This window comes from Larimichthys crocea, chromosome VI (assembly GCF_000972845.2).
Source record: "Larimichthys crocea isolate SSNF chromosome VI, L_crocea_2.0, whole genome shotgun sequence".
NCBI classification, from domain to species: Eukaryota; Metazoa; Chordata; class Actinopteri; family Sciaenidae; genus Larimichthys; species Larimichthys crocea.
Window position 1 is genome coordinate 13,009,271 of NC_040016.1, and position 24,043 is coordinate 13,033,313.

A 24,043-nucleotide genomic window follows, 5' to 3' on the forward strand; every position below is an offset into this window, starting at 1 on the left:
AAATCGGGGTATGTTACATCCACAGTGTACTTATTCTATTGTTGCAATAGCAACATGTTAATTCAGAGTAGAAAGCACAGCACACATGCACATAAACACACGCAGAGATAAAAACACACTACACATACTTAATATTATCTGTATATCAGGTCCTTGTGTACTCTCTTTGAAGCTGCCTGTTTTTACTTCTTTTACAGAGAGTTATGCTTGGCCACGTCTGAATAATAGTGAGGGGTGAAGGCATCTGTGAAAATGTCCACACTGACCCCAGCAATCATGCCGTGCTCGACCGTATTTCACCGTATTACACCTGGAAACGGTGATCTAATGGACGCTGATTTATGAGACGAGGACAGAGACCATGAGATTTGCCCCTGGTTCGGTTCCTCTGAGTTAGTCCGCACTGAGACCTCATATTGAGGCTTTTATGTCACTGCTGTGCTTAATGACCTGTGTGCTTCTCTGAGGCCTATTAAACACAGTAAATCAACAGAGGAGGAACATACCAGTTAATCACAACCTTTGTTTTGGGGCTGAGGGGAGACAATGAATCTAACAGAAGGCAGCCGAGCTGACCGAGCGTGTGTAAGGACAACTAACACTGTCATGTCAGACAGACGTACTGCCTCAGTAGCCAAACGTGTCAAACAAGAATCAATGCAGCTATTTCATCCAGTCTCTACTGCTGTCAGCAAACTGTCCTTTTATAAACAAGATGACGGCATTGTTAGTATTTGTAAGACGAATGTAAGATAGTATCACCTCATCACAAAGTTACAATAAATAAGCTTCCTGCTTGAAAATGGCTTTAAGCATTGCAATTAAAAACTCAAATATTCTGCTCTGGTTAAGCTCGTGCTGACTGCGGGCCTAATCTGACAGTATTTAACATGGGACATAATTAACAGGAAGTGGAGAATGTAAAGCAGTGATTACTACTATTGTCAAGCTCAAGCTGTATGCTCAAAAACAGAGATGTCAGGCCAAACCAAAAATGACATGCTGGTTAATGGATCTGGCTCCAAATAAGAACATTTTCATAAATAAGTCTGTTGAAACCAAAGAAAAGAACTTTACCATCTGGTTCCATGTTTTGCAACCTGTAATCTGATATCGGTTTTAGTTATGACACTTTTTTCATCCTCCATCAACAACAACCTTCTCTCCTCTTTTTACTCAGAGTTTCCAAGTACACATTTCATTTTCCGCCACAGGCTTTTAGCGAAGTTGAACAGCATTCTCCATCAAGTACGTACAGTAGCATTCATCAACAATAGCCTAATTAAAAAGCTTTCAGGCTTGTTTTTCAGATCCACTAATCACAGACAGTCCAGTATTCGCTTATGGCCTGTGTGAGAACAAACATACACTGCCTTAGAGCAAATAAATCTCCAATAATCTAATTTAAGGTTCCCTACTTACACATAATTAGACTTACTCTTGCAAAGCCAAAGATATTGTCTGCACTCAAGTGTATAACATGTAATATCTAGAATGGAAATTGCAGAAAAGTAAAGATCTGATGTTTGCAAACACCTTTGTTCAAGTTAGTTAATGATTCAGGACAAAATGAAACCCGGCAACATATTAGCTGACAGTGCTGCAACACAGAGCAGGAGGCACAAACACAGCTGACAAAAAGCAAAAAGGTTGTGACTCCTGGAAATGTGAGAAAAATCTTACCGGCACAGCATCGCTGTGAAAGGAAGGAGGGGAAGAAAGAAACCAAAGGCAACCAAGCCTTTAAAAGCACCGATGTTCATTTAGTTTGGATGAAAGCTCAAATTAGCAGAAATACATTAGTCAGAGCAGATGCTCTTCTGCAGGCAGGGACTAAGATAAAGCAGCTTTCTTTGAGGATCTTCAGAAACATAAATTTGACTTTAATTTCATGGGTCTTTGCAACAGTCACATGGGATGCGGGATGACTTTATAGTTCAGAGGGACAGAAAGGAGAAACACTTCTATCCCTGATTACATGTTCTTTTTATGATTTCTCTGAGTAAGAAGTACATCTACGTACATCCTGCAGGAATAACATGTAGACCTCAAGCAGTCAGTGAAGACAGTGCTCACTTGTGGCCACCATGCCAAACCTTAGAAGATGAATAAGTCAAGAAAGAGACTAAACAGGGCTTGTCCTAAGGTTGCCAAGGTATGAAATGCACGTGTTTGCATGATGTTTTCACGATATTTTAGATTTAAATGATTGCTGTGTAAGATTTTGTAGCATCTAGCGTTGTAGTTGTAGATTGCAACCCTCTCCACTCACCCTCCTGTTCCAAGCCTGAAAGAGACAGTGGCTGCAAAATATGCAAATAACGTTGAATTCTCTTATCTGGAGCCAATGTTTAGTTTGTCCGCTCTGGGCTACTATAGAAACATGGCAGGGCAACATGACTGATAACCAAGAGGACCCGCATAGATATAAAAATTCACTCTAAAGCAACAAAAACATAACGATTCTTATTTTCCCGATGATTATACAGTACACTTCAAACTAAGATATGAGTAACACTGGTAGTAAATGACCTCCCTCTAGTGGTTCCTGGAGGAATCTCTGAGATTTTAGTAAATAATCATACAATAATAATTTTCCTAGAGCATTTCTTGTAGTATTTTGATTCAATATCAGCCAGCTATGTAGTCACATTGATGCATGCAGTGCACTCATACGTCCATGATCAGTCACAAGATAAAATATTTTTTTAAAACGTTGCATTGTGGCTCCAAATGGGAACTGATGGATCAGGACTACATAAGCTTTTATTCTTGAACTAGTTACATTCAGTATTCAAGAGTCAACAATAAGTAATATTTTGATTAGAAATAAACCTGCCTGTTGAACAGTAATGTATTTAATGTCAGTCATAATGGTGGTACCTAGAGAGCCTAATATTTTCCTTTTTTTAAAGATATTTTATTGGCCTTTATTTGACAGAGACAGCTTGAAAAGTGACAGGAAATGTGGGGAGAGAGAGACGGGGAATGACATGTGGGAAATAGTCACAGAATCCTGGGCCGCCGCGGCAAAGACTGAGCCTTCGTACATAGGGCGGATGCTCTACCGACTGAGCTAAACAACACCCCGAGAGCCTAATATTTTCTGAGGTTGTATGCGTCTGCTGCACTAATGAAAACATACTTATGCATATTAGATTTCATGTGTGCTATAGTCTGTAAATAGAGCCCCCTAAATGTAACACACTGGACCTTTAAGATATAAAACATGGCTAAAATGAAGAACAGTATCAGCAAGAGCAACATTCATAATTCATTTTTATCCATTCTGCTGAATATTTACACAACTTGAAAGAAATGTAACTAACCTCTCGTGTGTCTGTGACATTCAGTATCAAACTCAAGATGTCATGGAGATTGACTAAATAAGATTGCACAACCTAATGCAGAATACTTAACACAGTGACTACATGAGAGGATACATTCTCTCTGCTAAGTAAAATCTATGAATAAATTATTAACTCAGTTGCAAACTTCGGCTCCCCACTGTGCTGCGCTCCATCATCCATGTTGTTGTTAAACGACTGCAAGCTTCTTCACTTCTCCCCTCCAGTTATTGACATGCTGCTGCACATTAGCAATAAAAGGGATCTTTAACGTATTAGTAAATGCACGTTCTATTTTGGGTTAGATGCGCTAAATTTGTTTACTTTCTTGGGCAGCAGCACCTGAGCAACTGGGTGCCTATGTGCATCAGCCTATCACACTGTGGCCCTCACTTTCTTTTTATTATCAGCTAATTAGTGTGGTTAATCAGGCTGATAATGAGCCCGGGCGTCATGCCATTACAGCCTGACACCAGGCCAGGGTTCAGAACGACACTGTGCAAGCATCCAAGATCTCCCTGAAGACAAGTCTTTCCTGGACACAGGAGTAGGGCAACACTAATGAGTGGTGTTTTGATGATAACACCTTTATGGCTGCAGAAATCATAAAAAAAAACAACTAAAGGAGGTTTAGAAACTCTGTGTTACAAGATGATCTGTCTGCAGAGTGCTTTAAGCATGTGTTTGTCTTATCTCTCTGCAAGCTTTCCGGATTTTTCTGTCCTTTTCCGCTCAGCAGCTGGTGACACTCCACAGAGAGAAAACTAAATTGATGCTCTCTGTAACACATCCTGTTGACCCCTTAGACAGACACATATCATAATCCTCTTCAGACCTTATAACACCCACATCCCCGAACCTTTTCTTTTTCTTATCACAGGACTGTAATCGAAAACAATCCAGTCCTATCACCTCCCATCTGCCTCCTCTCTCTCTCTCTCTCTCCCTCCCTCCGTCTCTTGCTCTCACTCTCTCTCTGCTGCCTCACTCATTCCCTGAGCAGCACACTGAACTGGATAACGTCTCCTTCAACCCGCAGCACAGACTCATTTCTCTACACACCAGCTCTGAGTGGATGCTCAGCAGGGGTGTTTGAGATATTAGCCCGCTGTGGGAGAACGGCTCAGGGACTTCTACCAACCACATACAAAAGGTAAGCCTCTGGATCCTTTAAATTAAATAACTGTTTGCTGTCAAGTACCAAAGTGAAGGTGGTTAAAGTTAAAGCCACCTGAAACTGCAGCCTTTAGGCATCACTCATGTCAGATTCTCAGCAGTCCCAGGACAGTGCACACGTACATGGAGACATTTTGAGCTGTTTCTATACATGTGGAAAATGATCTCTGCTGTAGACTTGAAGGTATAGATCTGCTCAGTGGCCAAGCAAATACCACTGAACTAGAAAAAGTGTGCGGGTCGTTGGCAATCTGTCCTATGAGTTAATCCTTGTTTTGTTTGGAACACTAAGTTTGGAGAAAAACGGTGCCAGTCACCGAGCACAGCTGCATGTAATCTTAATGTGCTTAAAACCTTTAGTACAGATTAGTCTCACTTTCAGAAAAGAGATTTTATTTTTGACACATTGAACCTGTGACCTGTCAGATTACACGTCACAGGTATGTTAACACTTTTCACACGTTTCATGCTCAAAGGTGCTGGGGGAAAGAAACTTGTTTTTTCACTCACTTCCACTCATGAATAAACACATTTTTCCTCGAGCTGAGCTGAACTGGATCATCAGGCTGACTGAATGAGTAGCTATTTGTATCGATGCTCCTCTCACTGATGGCCGTGAGCGACATTTTGTTTTCTTTGGCTGATTCCTCCTAACCTGTGTACATATACAGTACATGTGTAGAAACCTGAAGCTGTATAGGCTTCATTCTCGCGATGTTCTATAGATGTGACTTCCTAAAGTCAGGGCAGAGTTGGTAAAAAAAAAAAAAGAAGCTTTGAAACACCCCTTGAACACAGAAGAAGCTGCTTATATTGTTTGTATTTATTGCTTTAAGAGTTTTTTAATGCTGCCCTCTTGGCCAGACCTCCAGCTGGTTGGACCGATCATCTGCAGAGGCCTCACCACACTGTGGTGGACGAGTTGAAAGCTGAAGAACATTGTGTACATCTGTGGCTTCATAGAAGGAGGCACATTTTCTCTGCGGTGTCTTATTTGGTTGCTGTCTTTCTTTAGTTAGTAGAAACACAAATAGAGTCATGGGGTCGAATATTACCTTACGCTTAAAGCAAGGAGAAGCATGGGTTGTTTCTTGGCCCTGGGCGTTGTCTCTCAGGCTGAGAATTAGTGGTTGGTGGATCTGTGCAGGACAACCTGCAAACAGTTACAAAGAAAAAGTACAAACCACATATATACTGTATGTTGTCAAGATATTTTAACAGGTGATTCGGGAGTAGTGTGAATGATTTTTGCAAAAAAAATTATTAAAATTATATTGATGTGACATTTGATGAGGTCTGTACCAAACAAACATGTTGATTAATGTAGCGAAACAAATTCAAACTCATTTGTAATTTGTTCATATCATTTGAAAATAACCTTTGTAACTTGATCCTAAACTACTCTTTGTGTTTCCTCCACTGCTTCCAGTCATTATTACTGTAAAGCAGTTACACTTCATGAAGTGAACAAACAGCCTCACCGTCATCCAGGATTTGTCCATCTCTGGTGTTGAATCCAGAATACTTCCTCACATTTCCATTTTGCGTTACCAAAGAGAAAAACAACACCCTCATAATACTGAGAGGGCATCAATGTATTTCCTACATTCAAATGGTAGTTCAAATTTTGAAATAAAAGTAACCGTGTATGATAAATATAATACTATGTACTATATTAGATATATAAGTCCATAATAATAATGATAATAATACATTTTTTTTACATTGTATGTTTTTAAAACACAAGATAAACATAGTCAGGTAAAAGAACAAGTAATACAACACATTAAAGCATTGAGCATCATCATGTAAAGAAGGAAACAAAGGACAGTGCTAATGAAACAGAGAGTGGTGAATAAAGCTATATTTTCTTTGTATTCTGTATTTGTTGTCTTCAGTCTCCTTAACATGACATCTTAATGTCTAAGACTTCCATCATTATGACAGATATCAAGACCAATGTCATCATAATTAAATGCAAGAAATACCATTAACATAGACGATCAAACATGTTTGATTATTTCAGTTTTGATCATAACAACAGCTGCTTTGCAGTACTATTCATACATTTAGCCAGATTCTGTTTAATTTTACCATTAGGAATAATTTTAATGTGTATAAAAATATGTTTAAAAATAATAGTTTGCCGAAATAATGAGCTAACAAAATGCAACTAGTCTGATTAAAACAATCTTTTTAATTTTTTCGTCATTAAAGATTAAAGTATAAAGATGTTATTTTTAACCTTGTATTACATTTTGCTGTATTGAAATGGAATGGAGATCCATGGCTTTAATATGCATAAGTTTTATGGTTGCTTATCAATATAATTATAATTGCATGCGTAATGTTACTATAGATATTAAACTAAACTGCAGAAGTCTGCCTCTATCCTCTATCCTTTTAGAAATTAAACAGAAACGCAGCACAGCGGTCTGAAGACATTTGAAGATGTAAATAACTCTTCCTGTTATATAAATCAATAGGAGACTGCACATTATTGCATAATTTTCCATAAAGTGATGTCTGTCTTTAATGCATTATAGCAGGATTTTGCCTCAGAGACAGTTTCTGTGCAGTCTGATGCTGAGGATGTCAGTGCAGCTCTAACAAGCCCCTGCCTGCTCTTCATCACTGTAGTGCCAGATATGTGCCCATGAGTATTCATCAGGAAGGGCTAATGGGGCACAGCAGTGTGAACCTCTGATTTACAGCCCATCCCCTGTCAGGCCTAATGATAGGGCAATGGGGCTGGTTATGGAGGAACAGGTGCTGCAGAGTGAATAGATGCGAAGCAATGCCGCTGAAAGCCACGGGTGATTGTCGTTTTGTCCCCTGCACAAATGCTCATTTGCAATATTGTGTTCACACATACATAATTATTGTGCATAGAAATTAGCTCTCTGGAAGTTGGCTTATGGCTAGAGGTCTGATGTGTGTGTGCGGGGTGTGTAAGGTAGGGAGAGGGCAGATATTTCAAACAGTGAAAGTAAGTTTAATGCTTAATTTACTGCTCCCCAAATAGTTTCCAGAATGAATGTCACATTTAATATACGCAAGGACGCTCAACAGATGGAGCTCAATGATGAAGTGAGAATAAGTGTCCTATATGAACAAAATGTACTGAATGTGGTCAGGGTATTAAAACAGGTGGGCTGAGCCCCGAAGAACCATTGTTATCATAGTAAACTAATCCCTTTAACAACCCAAGGCATCAAGTGGCATTAGAGGAGGGCTATATGGATGAAATGAAATATTAATATAAACTTGGAGAGCTTGTTCTGAATCCAGTATAGACTCTGTTTCAAATACTGAATGGAAAAGTACCACGATTAGTCAATAATGAATAATGACTGATAATGTTTAAAACAAATGTATTGTTAACACATTTTGTAACAATACATAAATTAGTAACCCGTTATTTTAGAGTCTGCTTATTACCTGATATTTTCTAGGAAACTAGATGGTAACAAAATATAGTTATTAGGAAAGTACCAAAAGAAGTGGCTAGTAAGTGCCAAGTTATTACCTTGTAAGCACATGGAAACTTACCAGGACACTAGACGGTAATAAATCTAGGTATTAGTGAAGTACTTAAAAGGAAAGGATAGTAGGTACCAGGTAATTCATCAGAACCTGCTAGAAAACTACTTGATAAAAAACATAAAACCAAATAAATAATTAGTAACTACTTGGTTATTACCCAGTAGGTACATATTACTTACTAGGAAATATACTACAGTACTAAATACTTTAACTTTGATTGTTTAGTTTTTTTTGGTGCGGCTTAATGATGTGTCCTCTGTGCTTATGCAGTGTGTTCAGTAAACTTACCTTTAAAAATTGGCAATAATTTTAATAGAAGTGCCATAAACTGCAGTTCCTCAAACAGCCACTTGAGGCTGGCGACAGAACAATCTCTGTAAGCTTCTATGTTAAAATGTCTAACTTTACAGGAGAAATGTTTACAGCCTGGTACAAAAAAAAAAAAAAAAAAATTTGGTAATGTTTTGGTTCCACCTGTCAACCCAACCAAAGTGTCATAGATAGCTTATCTGAGCATCCAGGTGTCTTTCACCCCGCCTCACGTCCACTGACGATCCACATCTTTACCCATTTTTAGATTAGTCAGTAAGGGCACAGGCAGAACTACCAAGATGGCGCTAGCCAGAACCACAACACAGTGGTTCTTTAGAAGTTATGTGTTCATTTCGTTTAATTTATTTTTGTCTTTAATCATCTTGTGACCCTTAAAAATTATCATTGGACCTCTTTTGGAGCCTTGCCCTCAGGTTGAAGCCAACGACTTACAGTGTGGTGTCCTTGCAAACTGCAAATTAGTAGCAATGTACAGCAAAGAAAGACAAAAGTGAGAATACGATAGAAAGAAATGACAAAAAGGCTATTTTTAGTGATTCAACATGCAAACTATAGTAACATAAAAGCTTTACCAATGAAACCTGCAGAGTGACAAACTGTCTTCATGCAATGAGACCAACAGTATCATAACTCCTGTCAGTGAAGTTGTTGTAGGTGTTCAGCAGTTGAAGCTCACTGCATTTGCCCACACACACACACACACACACACACACACACACACACACACTCACGCATATATAACACACACACACCGGTAGCTCTCTGCCTGGACCATCCCACACTCCAACGGTGTCTTTCCCACAGAGCCGGCAGTCAGGAGGAATATGGGCAAATCCGAAAGCCAAATGGACATCATGGAGAAATCAAGTAAACCTGGAAAGCGTCGTTGGACTGTTGCAGAAATTGGTCTGTCCGTGCTGCTGCTGTTGGTCAGCTGTGCCTTGGCCGGGCTGGTAGTTCTCTACACATCAGCTGTGAAAGGTAACAACTCTGTCAGGCTCACTGTGGAAAAATTCAGAAATTACAGATGGCAATGACAAATGTGTCCCTGCTCTGCTTTTGTGTGACTGCAAGCTGAAAATAATCCTGACCCTTAAAGATGCTCTCAGATACAACAATAACACTTTATGCAATATCGATGCTCATATGTCATCAGTTAACCTTTTTAGAGATTTTTAAAGGTTAATGTTACTCCCCAAAAAAAGCAAAATAAGGATTTTACACTACACACAGACACGCACAGACCTAACCTTTAAGTGCAAGTGCAACTCCTGGATCTTTTTTTTGGGAGTTTTTGTTTGGAAGAATAGATTACCTTTTGTGGACTTTGCAAACACGAACTCAAAGCTGCATAAGACTTGATTGCATTTTCTCTTGCTTAAATGTCACCAGTCGATTTGCAATTATCATTACAAGTTCGAATAACGTCATCCTGACTGTGTCTTTTGTCTAAAATCTATTTCTTCCAACCCAATTCAGAGCAATCTAACAGGTCGAGTGTGTCAAGGAGCTCAACAGCTGAAGGTGAGTGTCGGTCACTTTAAGCTTGTAAATTGAACACAGAATTACACTGTGGGATAAGTTGGCATGTGTCATATTGAAGCCTGCGCCTCTGATAGTCAGTGTAATACTGTAATTCCTTTTACTGCCTGCTCAGCAGGGCCACACAAAAGTGACAGAGTCACTGCTGACATAGACAATGCCTGTCACACACATACACACAAACACAGACAGGCTATGTAGAATTAGCTCTGTATTTCACACAACATCCTCCTGCACTGGGGGTGTAATTTGCCAAACATTGCATATGCTTTCTCATAAATGTTGACACTGGTTTTTCCAGGCCAGCTGTTTCGCTCCAGCCTCAACAGTGTGTGCACAACTGCGGACTGTGTTACCGCAGGTGAGAGGAACTGCTTTTTCTTTGCCCTTCTGGTAATTTATTCTGCAAACAAAGTCAGCCCTTTGCCAAAAAGAAGAAAAAAATAAGCTGTTTTCTAACCCCACTATCCTGTCCCTCTGCCTCTCTTTCCCCTTTTGTCTCTGTGGTACCTTAAAGCCGCTCGCCTCTTGCAGAACATGGATAAATCTGTGAAGCCTTGTGATAATTTCTACAAGTACGCCTGCGGGGGTTGGCTGGAAAGACATGTCATCCCAGAGACGAGCTCCCGTCACAGCGTCTTTGACATTCTGAGGGACAAGCTGGAGATTGTCCTCAAAGGTCAGCTTAATCTTTGGTGGTCAGTGGGCTGCAGCATGCGGAGCTACGCGTGGGATTCAATCAGAGAGGAAATGTCTGCATGTGTTTTGTTGTTGCAGGTGTTCTTGAGACGGAGAATGAGCAGGACAGAGATGCCATCAGGAAGGCCAAAATACTCTACAGCTCCTGCATGAATGAGAGTAAGCTATTCTTTATGCAGTCTTAGTCATTTACTTCAAGCTTGTGACAAAAACAGTTTGTTTTACTGGAGCTGTGGATCACATCATATGATATTCCTCAGCCAGGATTTCTGCAGGGCTCAAGTTCAATTTAAGACTTTTTTAAATACCAAATAGGGCAAATTTCATGCCTTTTATAATCATACTGGTCATGTATGAAAGATTGACTAAAAGCAGTATACCAGTACATAACAATCATTGATAATGATATGATTAATTTAATAAAAGCAGCCTGAACATGAATAAATTGATTAACCACTGCAGCTACAATGATTATTTATTTAACTTTGGACAATTATTCATTAAAAGTGGACACTTGCCCATTAAAAGACATGAACTTTCTAGCCACTGCGGCTAACAGTAGTGACAAAGCAAACTAATGGTGCTGAGTGGAGGGCGCTCTGTGGCACAATCCTCTGTTTGAACAATTCAACTTTTAGTTTATATGTGTATAATGTCTACTGACAGCTCACAATCGGATACAAATGCATTTATAACTAAACATTTATAACCAACGTTACAGCCTGCAGCAGAGAAGGCAGATATTTAACACCTTCTAATGTCTTTTTTGAGGAACTGAGCCTTTAAGGACTTTTCTTTCATGCTGACTTAAAAGTTGAGACTGAAAGCTCGGTTTTGTGGTGAGATTGTTTTTGTCAACATCTTTCCAAGAAAAAAACGAACTTTCAATTTCAATAAGGCACATTGTTTTGCAGATTAAACAGCAGAGAGGCTACAGTGTTAGTAAGCTGTGATATTTTACGTGCAGGCCTCATAGAGCAGCGTGACTCCCAGCCCCTCCTGAATCTCATTGACAGTATCGGAGACTGGCCTGTGGCATCAGATGACTGGAACACCACTACAGGTAGAAATACCCCTGGGCAACACTCATAATGTTTACAGTTTGTACTGTACAAATGTGGATACGTTCACACAAACAAGCACTGACGTTCCTACTCAAAAACATGCGCTCACTCAGAGCCTGTGTAGCTATATTTAAATTCAGTGAATTGCTGAGTACAAGCTTTGTTGGCGGGATCAAGAGGCCGGCCGAGGCTCTTCAGCTGAGCAGTCAGGTGTGGAGTTTGGGAGCGTGATGAGTGGGCAGACGAGCAGTCCTCACTAAGGACTGTGAAGGATGATTTAAATAGTCTACTCTGCTCTTCCCCAAGCTCCTGGCTCTTGCTACTTTAATTAAATGTAATCATGGACTGTGGCTCCAACAGAATTAAGCACACATAGCTGCATCTGCACAAATTTACACAGAGAGCCCGGTTAAATGGGCAGCACAGGAAGAGAGCCTTCTACATTGAGTAGTTCTTTACAGCCAGACATCCTAGATTAAGTGCCAGTCTTTTTCTTGCTATTGCAGAGGATACATGGAGCCTCGAGGACACACTGGCAACACTTACTGCTCGTTTCCACAGGAAGGTTATACTCGACATGTATGTGTGGACGGACGACCGTGACTCTCGGCGCCATATAATTTATGTAAGATCACCCTGGAGTACATTGGAGCACAAATAACAGATCACAGACATTATGTCATTATAAATAAGGCTGGTGTTTTTCTATATTTAAAAAAAAAGATCTTCCCTACCCTGTCTGCGGCTCTCAGCCTGAGAGAAGATGAAGATGTAAATATTTAAAAATGTAAATATAGAATTTCATTTTCATAAATGGCAAAAAAAAAAAAATCCATTTAGAGGAAAAAACTAAGTAAATGTGTATTTGTTAGGGATTATTTTGTAAGCAGCAGATAAATCCTGGGACTTTTCAGGACCGTGTACATAGGATTGACTCAATATACAACTACAGTGCCGGTGTTCATGATAATAAAGTAACATGGCTCACTGATGTGTGTCCACTACTAGTGGAGGAAAAAAAAAATAATATATATTATACTCCATGTCCGCCTTATTCTAAAAATAAAGGCCCCTCATCTTACACACTGGCCCTTTAATCATACTGTTAAAAGATACCAACATGCTTGTTTAATTAATGTTTAATTGATATTTTGTGTTCTGGTTAGATTGATCAGCCAGGACTTGGAATGCCATCAAGAGATTATTACTTCAATGATGGAAACTACAAAAAGGTGTGGCCTTAAAGGATCAGTATACCCAAAGATGTTTTCGAATCATTTTTATGTTTATATGTTTAATTTGTCAAAGTTCTGAGATGTCTTCCTCTTAGATTTCTGTCTCCACCACAGTACAATTTTGTGTTAAAAGCATAAAAAATGATGCTTAAAAAAAACTATACCTAAGAAATTGAACACTCAAATATATATTAATATTATTTAAGTTGTACAAATATAAGTCTTACATTGTTCTGACGCCTTAATTTTGTTGTGAAAACAAGATTTATAGCTTGTGATTGTACCTTAGGTCCGCGAGGCCTATCTCCATTTTATGGTTTCTATTGCGAAGATAACCCGAGAAGACAGGAACTTGACTCAGGATGACGACCGTGTGTGGGAGGAAATGATGCAAGTGCTGGAGCTGGAGACAGACATCGCCAACGTGAGTGCCAGCCTCAACAGGAAATGGAATTGTGGGACACAAGCGTAGGAAAATTAATAATGACAAGATGAAAAATGAGTGCAGGCTACATTTAGTGTAGACATAGAAGATCAGCTTTTAACCTGTTTGTTTTTATGCCTGACAAGAGCAGGACGAATGAGACTTTACTGATGAAAGGAGTCCAAAATGTGAACATATATAACCAAGAGTCAGTTTTTTTTTCCCCTTTCTGTTGCTGGACAGGCCACATCACCAGCAGAGGAGCGTCAAGATGTCACTGTTCTCTACAATAAGATGACACTTGGAGAGCTGCAGAGCACGTTCAACTTTCATGTAGGTGTGATTTCACATTAAGTGCGAGCAGGTCACAGGTTCAAATAACTAAATTACTGCATCTTTGACAGAGTGGAAAAACTTAATGAGTTAATGAGGGTGTTTTCCATTTAATAAACAAGTGCTGTTGAAGTGCCTTTGAACAGGTCAGCTGACAATTTAGTAGTGAACCATAGAAGCCATTATTTAATTAAACCAGTGTGGATATGGAAAATATTAATTTATCTTTAGCTGGCACATATCCATTCAAGTGATAATTTAGAATTTTAAGCTGATTCACTTACTGAGAGTTAGATAATAAGATTGAGACCATTAAATTAGTGAACTTTATATAGTGTATATATGCTCTGAGCTCACAGGCCGTGCACCCCGGCTAACAAACTGAGATAACATTAGCTAATAGCAGCTACAGTTCACAGCAGTTTACTTTACTGTATATCAGAAAACTCTGTAAGTCACAAGGAGTTGAGGCTAGGCCTCCAGATGTTGGCTTTCCATTTAGAGGTAGTAGTTTTAGCAAACAAAAGTGAATAATGTATTTGTTAGGGATTTGTTCTTAGCAGAGAATAATACACATTTAGTGTGCTTGGGAGTTCTCAGGGCTGTGTACATGTATGTTCATTGAGTCAATCAAAGAGTCAATTTACAGTGAGAATGTTCATGATAATAAAGAAACATGGCTCACGGATGTGTGTCTACAACAGTGGAGAAATAAGCTGTGGCTACATTGACTGTAATACTTGAAGATCAGCTCATTGTTGGTAATATCATGGGATGTTGACAAGAAAAATGTAGAATACTGCCAGCCGTATCCTTGCTAAACAAAAGTGTTTCCTTGCCACTGTCGTCGAAGTCCATAAAAATATATATCTCCATTTATATCCTTCCTTTTATTTTCTAGGGTTTTAACTGGACACGATTTATTCAAGGTGTGCTGTCCAGTGTGTCCATTGACGTCCAGCTCGAGGAAGAGGTGGTGGTGTACAGCTCTCCCTATCTCGAGAAGATGAATGAAGTTCTCGCCAGGCACAGTAGCAGGTCACTCCAAGACAGTTAGCCTAATATTACAGAACATCGACAATTCAGCACAACAATTTAACAAAATCAAATGTATGTTTGCAGAACTGTGCAGAACTACCTCACCTGGCAGCTCATCAGTGAGAGAGTTAATAGCTTGAGCCGCCGTTTCAAAGATGCCAGAGCCCGCTACAGGAAGGTGCGATGAGCACGACATAAGGGAACACTACATGTTAATATGAACTTGTTCAAAAACTAAATTACAGTGTGTGTCTTTCTGTATGCTCAGACTCTCTATGGGACCACTGTGGAGGATGCCTGGTGGCGAGAATGTGTCCGTTATGTCCAGAGCAGCATGGAGAACGCAGTTGGGGCTTTGTATGTGCGGGAGACCTTTGCTGGAGAAAGCAAACAAATGGTAAATCTGAACTTCACAGAACGTGACTTGTTTGAGCATCCAGGCATCATTCAGTCCGCCTCCGGTCCACTGATGATCGACGACCTTGCAGATTTTTTAGATTAACCAGGAGGGAAAATAGGCAGGACTGCCAACATGGTGGAGGCCAGAGCTCTTCAGAAACCTGTGGGTGACGTCTATAACGACGTCTATAATTATGCTGTCAATGATTACTACTAATCACAGTTTATGTAAATGAATGCTAGCTGTAACTGTCACATACTGCGTTGCTGTTAGGAAATCATTCACCTTAAAAATAGACCTTTTAGACTTTCAGTCACTACATCAAGAAAATACATTTAGAATATTTTTCTCTGGCATAATAATTAATAACATGTTTGTGACACTTGAAATGCTTTACCCGGTCTGAAAAAAAAACCCCAAAGCATTTATCATAAAGACAGTAAACGTCATTTCACTTATGTGGTTGTGATGGGTGTAATTATCCTGTTCACAGGTCAGTGACCTCATCAGTAAGATCCAGCAAGCTTACGTGGAAACACTGGAGGAGTTAAGCTGGATGGATGCTCCCTCAAAGGAGAAGGCAAGAGAGAAGGTAAGTGACTAGTGTAAGGTAAGTGTGTATGTTATCTTCTATCTTCTTCTTAGATATTATCACTACTACTGATTGTTCTGCATGTCTTATAGGCCATGGCAATCAAGGAGCATATTGGCTATCCAGATCATATTCTGCAGGAAAGCAACCAGAAGCTTGACAAGGAGTACACTCATGTAAGTCTGTCTCCAAGCCACAGTGTGAATAACTCACAGATGTACTTGTCATTAATCTTTCATTTGTCCCGTTTCACTTTCCAGCTTAATTTTAGCCAAGAACATTACTTTGAGAACATACTGGAGAACCTCAAGTCTGAAGCACACAAGAGTCTGAAGAAGCTCAGAGAACCAGTTGACCCGGACTTGTAAGATATTTGTTGTTACATCTGACAGTACAAACACAAAAAGAAACATCTTGTACTCATACACATGAAATGTCATCAGGGGTGACAACACAAATCCGCCTTTTACATGAGGTTGATTACACAAAAAGCAGTCTCTTCTTTCTGTTTCCAAGTGCTCTGCCAAAGTGTAACAAAAAAGATTTTCCAAAATGGAAATGGTGTTTTGAATATCTTCAAATTTAGACAAGAAAAAGAGGCTCTGTGTCCTCATTAAGTAATCCCAAAAGAACAATAAAAATTTCAATATTTCCTTTCATGGTGCAAAAGATGCTCTGTGCCTGGATTTTCCATGTATCTTTGTATCTTCAACAATTATAAACCCTTTATCAATCACACCTCAGGTGGATTATCGGTGCAGCTGTGGTGAATGCATTCTACTCACCCAACAGAAACCAGATAGGTAAGAGCTTTAGGAGCATCAACAAGACCTCTGTGACAAATAAGATGTTTTTGTTCACGATAACACAGTCATTCCTCATTGTAATCCTGTTTACTTATAGTGTTGTCATTTGTGTTGTTTTTTTCTGTCCAGTGTTTCCAGCAGGAATCCTGCAGCCGCCTTTCTTCAGCAAGCAGCAGCACCAGGCTCTTAACTTTGGCGGGATAGGAATGGTTATCGGACATGAGATCACGCATGGATTTGATGACAACGGTGAGACGTGATGGATATTTTGGGAAGCCCAAACTGATAAATGCAGTTCATCATTCAGTGTCATTTATTTTAAGTCTGCTGTTACAAACAAAGCACCATGATATGACATGCATCATGTTTGGTAAACAGTACTTTACGTTCTGCGTTTCCTTTACGTATATGTTTCCTTACAGGGCGCAATTTTGACAAGGATGGTAATATGCTAAACTGGTGGAGTAATTACTCCGCTGAGCATTTTAAAGAGCAGTCACAGTGCATGGTGCAACAATATGGCAACTTCAACTGGAAGCTAGCTGGTGGACAAAATGTAAGCACCCAGTGGCATGTATGAAATGAGTATATTTTGTCTCGGCTGTAATCCCTGACAGTGTGAACCATGTATTAAGTCGCCACCAGAGTGAGTGTTTTCATGATGGAGTGCACTCATGGTTTTGTCTGGGTGACTGCAGGTCAGTGGAATCAGCACTTTGGGGGAGAACATTGCAGACAACGGAGGGGTTCGTCAAGCATATAAGGTTTGATGTTAGCGGCAAAAGTAGTACAGAAACATGTTACTATTTCATCAGCAATGACAAAATGCTTAGAATAAACTTCCTGCGCATTTGAAATATCTTCTTAAGTGTGTGTATGTGTTCACAGGCTTATCTAAAGTGGGTGGAGATGGTGGGTGAAGAATCTCGGCTACCTGGTCTAGACATGGATCACAAGCAACTTTTCTTTCTTAACTTTGCCCAAGTAAGTTAGAATAAAAAGTGGACATGTTAGTTCTGATTGTATTATTTCACCAGACAGAGCGCAGGCGATAATTTCTCCATCTGGAGTCGGAAGCCAAAACTCAGGAGGTGCATTTTTCAGTGGATTTTTCCTCCTGAGAAGTAAAAACTGGGACAAAGGCAGAGGGTCAGGGGGTGAGATGCTGAACCATTCCCAGAACAAATGAGTGTTTGGCTCCAGACATAGGAGATGAGAGGAGGTGCCAAAGTAAAGAGCACCATGGTGCCATGGAATGTAAAGCATAAGCAAAAAACTGTCACCGACAATAACACACGCCAAACACCTGATACAAATCTTTTTCAAGAGCCGCAACTACTCCCCACTAAGATGGGGAAGAATTTAACAAGTCGATTGGTACATTAGGGAAAAAACAGGAATTGAACATACAAAAGCTGTGAATCAGCCCAGTTATATTTGTACATTTTATTCTTAATGTTAAGTCTGAGACCTTCCTTTAACTAATAATATCTTTAGCAACTAGATTTCTATCTGCTCATGTAATCATTTTTTTTTTCTAGGTGTGGTGCGGTGCTTATCGGCCTGAGTATGCCAGCCAGTCAATCAAGACTGACTCACATAGTCCCTTAGAGTACAGGTAAGGAGCTTTAATGTGCTCAGATACAGTATAGACAAAATCAATAACCATTATTTAATAGATAATTCGATGGATTTTGTTACTGATCAATATTGTGACCCAAAATCTATTGTTTTCATCGAAATATGCATTTAAACTTAGAAAAAATATGACATCAAATCGAAATATGCATTTAAACTTAGAAAAAATATGACATCAAATAAAGTAAAAAAGTAAAATAAGTCACAAAATATCATCCATATTGATAGATGTGTTACAGTTCTTTGAGTTCCTAACAGGTTTAAAAGAAGAGTACTAGATTAGACTACTTCTTCCTAACAGGTTTAAAAGAAGAGTACTAGATTAGACTACTTCTATGTGAAAAAATATATAAATTATTACCTGCAATTACCTTCAACTCTGTGGAACGCTGTAGTGTATTTCAGCTTGTTGTTTTGGTTTTGGTTTCTCTGCAACTTCACTGTTTTTCAAAGCTAATCAAATGTTCCAAAAAGCAACTGTATACACTACCTGCTCAGCACCAAACAGCAGCCAAACAATGTCAGCGACTAGCCAGTGAACAAAGTGGAACATTTAGAAGCTAAAGTTAGCAAGCCAGTGAACAAAGTGGAACATTTAGAAGCTAAAGTTAGCAGCTTCTATCATGAATTGGTGGGAAACCAAAATCAGAGCTAAATTTCATCTGGTTTTTGAAAAAACTCCAAACTTACTCAAACAAACAATGCATCCTTCACATCTTAACAGTGAATTTTAACTAAATAGTTACCCATGTATGGAGGTCTATATTGTACTTTTAGCCTAGCAGTTCCAGGCTATAACCTATTTTGATGCACTTGCAGTTATTCTGCAAGTTATTAATAACTTGCTGCTTTGTTACTTGATCCGACTTCTCAAACTTGTGACATACAACCACGGGTTGTGGCTTGATTCGCACACCACTATTATAAACACTCTCTGTGCAAACAAGGATTTTCTGTTTCTGTGAATATTCCTCTTTTATGGATGTTTGGCAGCTGCTCCCAAAGTGGAATTATTGTAATCATGGCTGTCTTTTCCTAAAGTAATTTGAATTTTGAAGTCAAATTTGCTGTTGTTGCTCTTCCTGTAAATGGACAAAGAGAGGTGCTTGACCTTTCCTTTGCCCTTTTAAGCTGACACTGTCTGTTTGAATTTAAAGGTTCACATAGCGTAGACAGTAAGGAGCGTAATACTCCTGTGAGGAAGTGTGCCAAAGCACAACTCATTTAAATATTTGAATCAGTGCAGCTCCATTCACAGATCCAAAGCTTACATAACACACATTAATCACCCTAATAATGATTTGTTTTTCTTTTGTCTTTAGGGTACTTGGATCGCTCCAAAATTTTGAAGCGTTCTCAGAAGCTTTCCAGTGCCAAAAAGGCAGTCGAATGAACCCCGAGCTGAAGTGTCGTGTCTGGTAGAAAGTTTTACTTTCGGGCGACTCAAATCAAAAAGAACAAGTTCTACTTCTTAAACCCACAGGGACATCCTGCTTATTCCAATTTATTTGGGGCAGAGTAATGACACAGATATTTGCTTATACTGTAGATGTATTTAAAGTGGATGACATCTTGGAATACACCCTAGTTTCAAAACTTGCAACACATATACTATAAAAAAGAAACTTGCTTGAGTATCTTCTCAAGTTTGACGTGTTGTCTCTGGATGAGTAGGTCACTTGTTCTTTTTTTTTGCTGTGTCCCACGACAGATGATGAGTGGGTACATGAATAAAAAGGCTACATAGAAAACTAATACCTTGTGAAAAGGTAAAAGCTTAGATGGCTGGCTTTAACTGCTTTGCCAGCCTTTCTTCAATTACTCCTTAAAAAAAAAAAATCTCTTGTGCAGATCTTTGTGATTTATCTATCATCATTCGGCACCGAGTTGCCTGGTGTCTTTCCTCTGATGTATTGTTTTCGAGACTTTGTGCCACTTCAGAAGAAACAATAGTGAACAAAACTAAGTTTGGCTAAAGAGTGAGAAATAAATGAAAGCTCTGGGCTTTGCTGAAGGAAAGCTACAAGAGAATTAGTCACACTCCGAGAGTTTGGTCATTCACTGTTACATGAAACAAATTATCTAAAGACTTTAAGACTGTTAAATCTTTGCAGCTTTAACCTTAAATTAACATTCTGAGAGAGCTGTGGCTTTCAACATTTTTACACTGATAGAGTGGATAAATATTTAAATTTACAAAGCTATTTAGTACTTTTTTGAGGATCTTTCTTTATCACGTTCTGCCAATGACTGTTGCTCAATACTCGCTGCAGAAATGTATACGTATGTCATGACAGTTTTCTGTAAAGGAACTACTACTTTTCCCCTGTCCTAGAGTGATGGGATAATGACGAAAAACCAATGTATATCACTGTATTGCATTATTCGTTACTGCCAAGTGTAGATGCAGGTTTGGATATACGGTCGGTTGCTAATCACAGCTGTGTTGCCTGTTTGACTCTCGCTTCACCTTTTACATGATTTTGAGAGGCTGATATATATAAAACTCCCATGTTCCGTTTGTTACATGGCATGTAACTGCATTTATTCAAAAACTATAATGTCTGTCTGCTTGTATGATATTTGTAAATTTACATTTAACTTGACATGCTGATCGATTTCTTGTTTTTTCCTTCACCCCCTGAGAGGAGGGAGACACGAACCCACAGTCATTACAAGACTTTTAGCCTCTAGGCATAGCCAATTACATGCCAAGGGGGGAGAAACAAGAGACCCCCTCACACATGGACAAGCAGCAGATGAAGTGGTTTGCCCTCTGAGCTCACATTGATCAGTGCTGTGTAAGATGAAAGGATGAAGTGCGGTGTGCTGAAGCGTGGCGATCGCTGTCTCTGAACCAGGTGCCCGCAGGCAGACACACTAAAGAATGGTGCTTGTCATTAAAGAGATGGCCGGGGCCAGGACTGTTATTTTCTACCTTTATTAACAAGTAATGACAGGAGAATCAAAGCAGAGCAGAACTCAAAATAGAGGACAGAGGAAGTGGCTGCAGGTAGTTAGTTTTCGTGTGGAATAGAGCTTTCAAACACGGCAGAAAAAAAGACAAACACATATAGTCGGTTTTGAATGTATGTTCACATTCAGGATGCCTTGGTAAACTGAACACCACTTTTTAGGCCAAATTGAATGTGCGTGTTGAAACTTCACATCCTCAGCCTTCACATATTGGCAAATACTGTTGTGTTTAAGCAGGAGAAGAAAACACATTGATGAAAGACTGTTTTACTCAGAATGTAAAGCTGATAGTGTTAAAGCGAACGTTAGATATTTTCAGAAATACACACACTTGCTTTTTTCTGGTGAGAGTTAGATGAGAAAACTGATACCTCGCTCATGTTCTTTAAAGGTCCAGTGTGTAGGATTTAGTGGCAACTATCAAGGCTACAACCAGCTGAATACCCCTCTCCTCAACTATAGTGGCTGCAAACCTGTGAAAAATGTGATATCTTGAGCCAGTGTTTAGTTTGTTTATTTGTTCTGGGCTACTGTAGAAACATGGCGGACCGCCTGAAAGAGGACCCGCTCCCTCTGTAGATATAAAGCGTTCATCCTAAAGTAAACTTTCAGGTTAAAATATACTGATAGTGTAACATTTAAGGGTATCTATGGACAGAAGTGGGATATCATATTCATAACTATGTTTTCATCAGTGTATAATCACCTGAAAATAAGAATTGTTATGTTTATGTTACCGTAGAAGCCTTTTATATCAACAGAGGGTCCTCTTTCATGGATTCTGCCATTTTGAACCAATTTGTTTCTACAGCAGCCCAGAGGGAACAAACTAAACACTGGCACTACATAGCACCTTTCTTTTACAAGTTTCATGGTCACTGTAGTTTCTCCTTCATGCTTGAACTAGATGCCACTAAATCTTGCACACTATACCTTTAAATATAAGCTACAGCCAGCGGCCAGTTATCTTAGTGTAACATTAAGAGCAGAAACAGGTCAAAACAGCAAGTCTGGCTGTGTCAAAGACTAACAAAATCTGCTTTCCTGTAAAACTGATTAAAACGTTATAAGTCATTTTTTGCCTGTACAAAAGCCAACATGTAATGTGGGTTATATGGTGGACTAATTCTTAGGTAACTCATAGATTTTACATTTAAGTTTCTGTGCAGTGCTCCCTGCCTCCAGTCTTTGTGCTAAGTTAAGCTGACTGGGCTGTTTGCTGTAGCTTCATATCTAACAGACAAACATAACAGTGGTATCAATCTTATCCTCTCACTCTCACCCAGAAAGCAACAAAGCGTATTTCCACAAATGTCTATTCATTTAAACAACAAGGCACATTTGTCATGTTTGGTTCAAAGAAGTGCTGGAGGATAAATCATAGGCTATGATGCAACATAGGGCTGCCGTTTGAAGGGCAACAGCGTAGACTCGTGTATTTTCTATGGTTTTGCTCAAAAAGAGTAAAGCAGTTCAACGGTTGTTGACTGGTAACAAAGAGTATATAATATAAAATGTGTTATTGTAGATACTCGATGTTCTATACTGCAGTATTTACATATAAAGGATTCAAATCAGGTAAGAAAGAGAGCGTACATTTCTTACCTTAGTTCTTAGCTTCACATTTACTTACATGGTGAAATTGTGTCGTTTTAAAATTACCAGCCAAGTAAAAATACATTTTTATTATATATGAACATGTTATATCTGTATACGAGTCAGAGGAGTTTATTTATCTACATGAATATTTATGAAATACTATTGTTGCTTTGCAAGAATTCAGACGTTAAATATGTTTTTTGAATGTTCCTGCTGCTATGTAATCTAGATTGCCATTAAAGTGACTGTCTCAACTGGATCTCAAGTCTTTTTATTTTGTATGTTTCCGTAAAAACCTGAAAAAATCATGTACTGTATTCATTCTCATCTGTACAGAGACAAAAAGATTAAGTGGATTTTATGCAACATTAGCATCTGTGCCCTAAAAGAAAAGTGCTCAAAGGCGTTCATGTTCATTGTCATGTTACAGTCATAATGTCATATGTCCTGTCTTGTTACTTCACTTTATAGTCATAAATCAGAATCAGGGGCTCCTCGTGCTTCGCAACTTGTTATCTTAACCACTTTGTCACTGTGTCAGCAAATATCATAGACAGAGTCATTATTAGGCAAGCTTTCAAAAGTAAAATGCTACATTTATACATATTGGAACTGTGAACTTAAGTGTCGTGAATGAGATACAGATTTCACTACTTCTTTGTAGTTGAGTTAGTGATTTACTGGCTTCATCACAGTTGATCATGATGTTTCATGTGCAAGATCCACATTTTATTCCTATGAAATATCTCAACAAAACATTTTGGTGTTCTCTCTCTGGATGAATTATAATCACTTTGATGATCCTCTAAATTTTCATCTAGCACCACATCTACCACATGTTAACATTGTCATTGTGCGTATGTTTGCATGGTGATATTAGCATTTAGCGTTTAGTACCGCCCAGCTTCATAGAGAGTTCATAGAGTTGCGAGCTTGGCTGTAAACTTTTAGTCTGGTTACTATTCATTTATGTTTAATTTCTGAAGAAGTTTTGTTGAACTACAAGTCTTTAGGTACATGTGATGCTGAGTTACGGTAAGGCTCACTTGGCATCAGTGCACTGATTAAGTCCGAACCAATATCACAGTTTTGGGTCAATTGTAGAAATGTAGTACATGTCAAGCAAGTGTATGACTGAGGTAGCATCACCATCACGAGAAATGAAAAATGTAATCTTTGAAAAGTTTAGAGACACTTTGGATAAACTGGTATGTGAAGATTTGTTAAAGGGGAGAGAAAGAAAGTACTTTAATGGTGTGTAGCAACCGATAATGTAATAAAGTCCAATAATTTAA

General features: G+C 39.0%; 1 protein-coding gene across 1 annotated transcript; it reads left to right on the forward strand.

The window, feature by feature from the left end:
* The first annotated feature begins 4,160 nt into the window (after positions 1 to 4,160).
* On the forward strand, positions 4,161 to 23,002 carry mmel1 (membrane metallo-endopeptidase-like 1). The gene is made up of 24 exons (XM_019262918.2): positions 4,161 to 4,500; positions 9,207 to 9,383; positions 9,882 to 9,926; positions 10,246 to 10,305; positions 10,462 to 10,623; positions 10,722 to 10,802; positions 11,611 to 11,706; positions 12,214 to 12,332; positions 12,874 to 12,939; positions 13,232 to 13,366; positions 13,610 to 13,699; positions 14,601 to 14,737; positions 14,822 to 14,915; positions 15,006 to 15,134; positions 15,631 to 15,729; positions 15,822 to 15,905; positions 15,990 to 16,093; positions 16,474 to 16,532; positions 16,665 to 16,784; positions 16,958 to 17,091; positions 17,234 to 17,299; positions 17,424 to 17,519; positions 18,077 to 18,153; positions 19,496 to 23,002. Exons 2-24 carry the CDS (start codon positions 9,227 to 9,229, stop codon positions 19,593 to 19,595), a joined length of 2,310 nt encoding a protein of 769 aa, XP_019118463.1. The 5' UTR covers positions 4,161 to 4,500; positions 9,207 to 9,226; the 3' UTR covers positions 19,596 to 23,002.
* The last annotated feature ends 1,041 nt before the right edge of the window (positions 23,003 to 24,043 follow it).

Bases quoted from the DNA above. Each gene is read 5' to 3' on its own strand.
- mmel1 (XM_019262918.2), top strand. From the start codon at position 9,227: ATGGGCAAATCCGAAAGCCAAATGGACATCATGGAGAAATCAAGTAAA. The intron at 9,927-10,245 runs GTGAGTGTCGGT...TGGTTTTTCCAG, and splicing joins AAGGAGCTCAACAGCTGAAG to GCCAGCTGTTTCGCTCCAGC. The intron at 16,094-16,473 runs GTAAGATATTTG...ATCACACCTCAG, and splicing joins GAACCAGTTGACCCGGACTT to GTGGATTATCGGTGCAGCTG.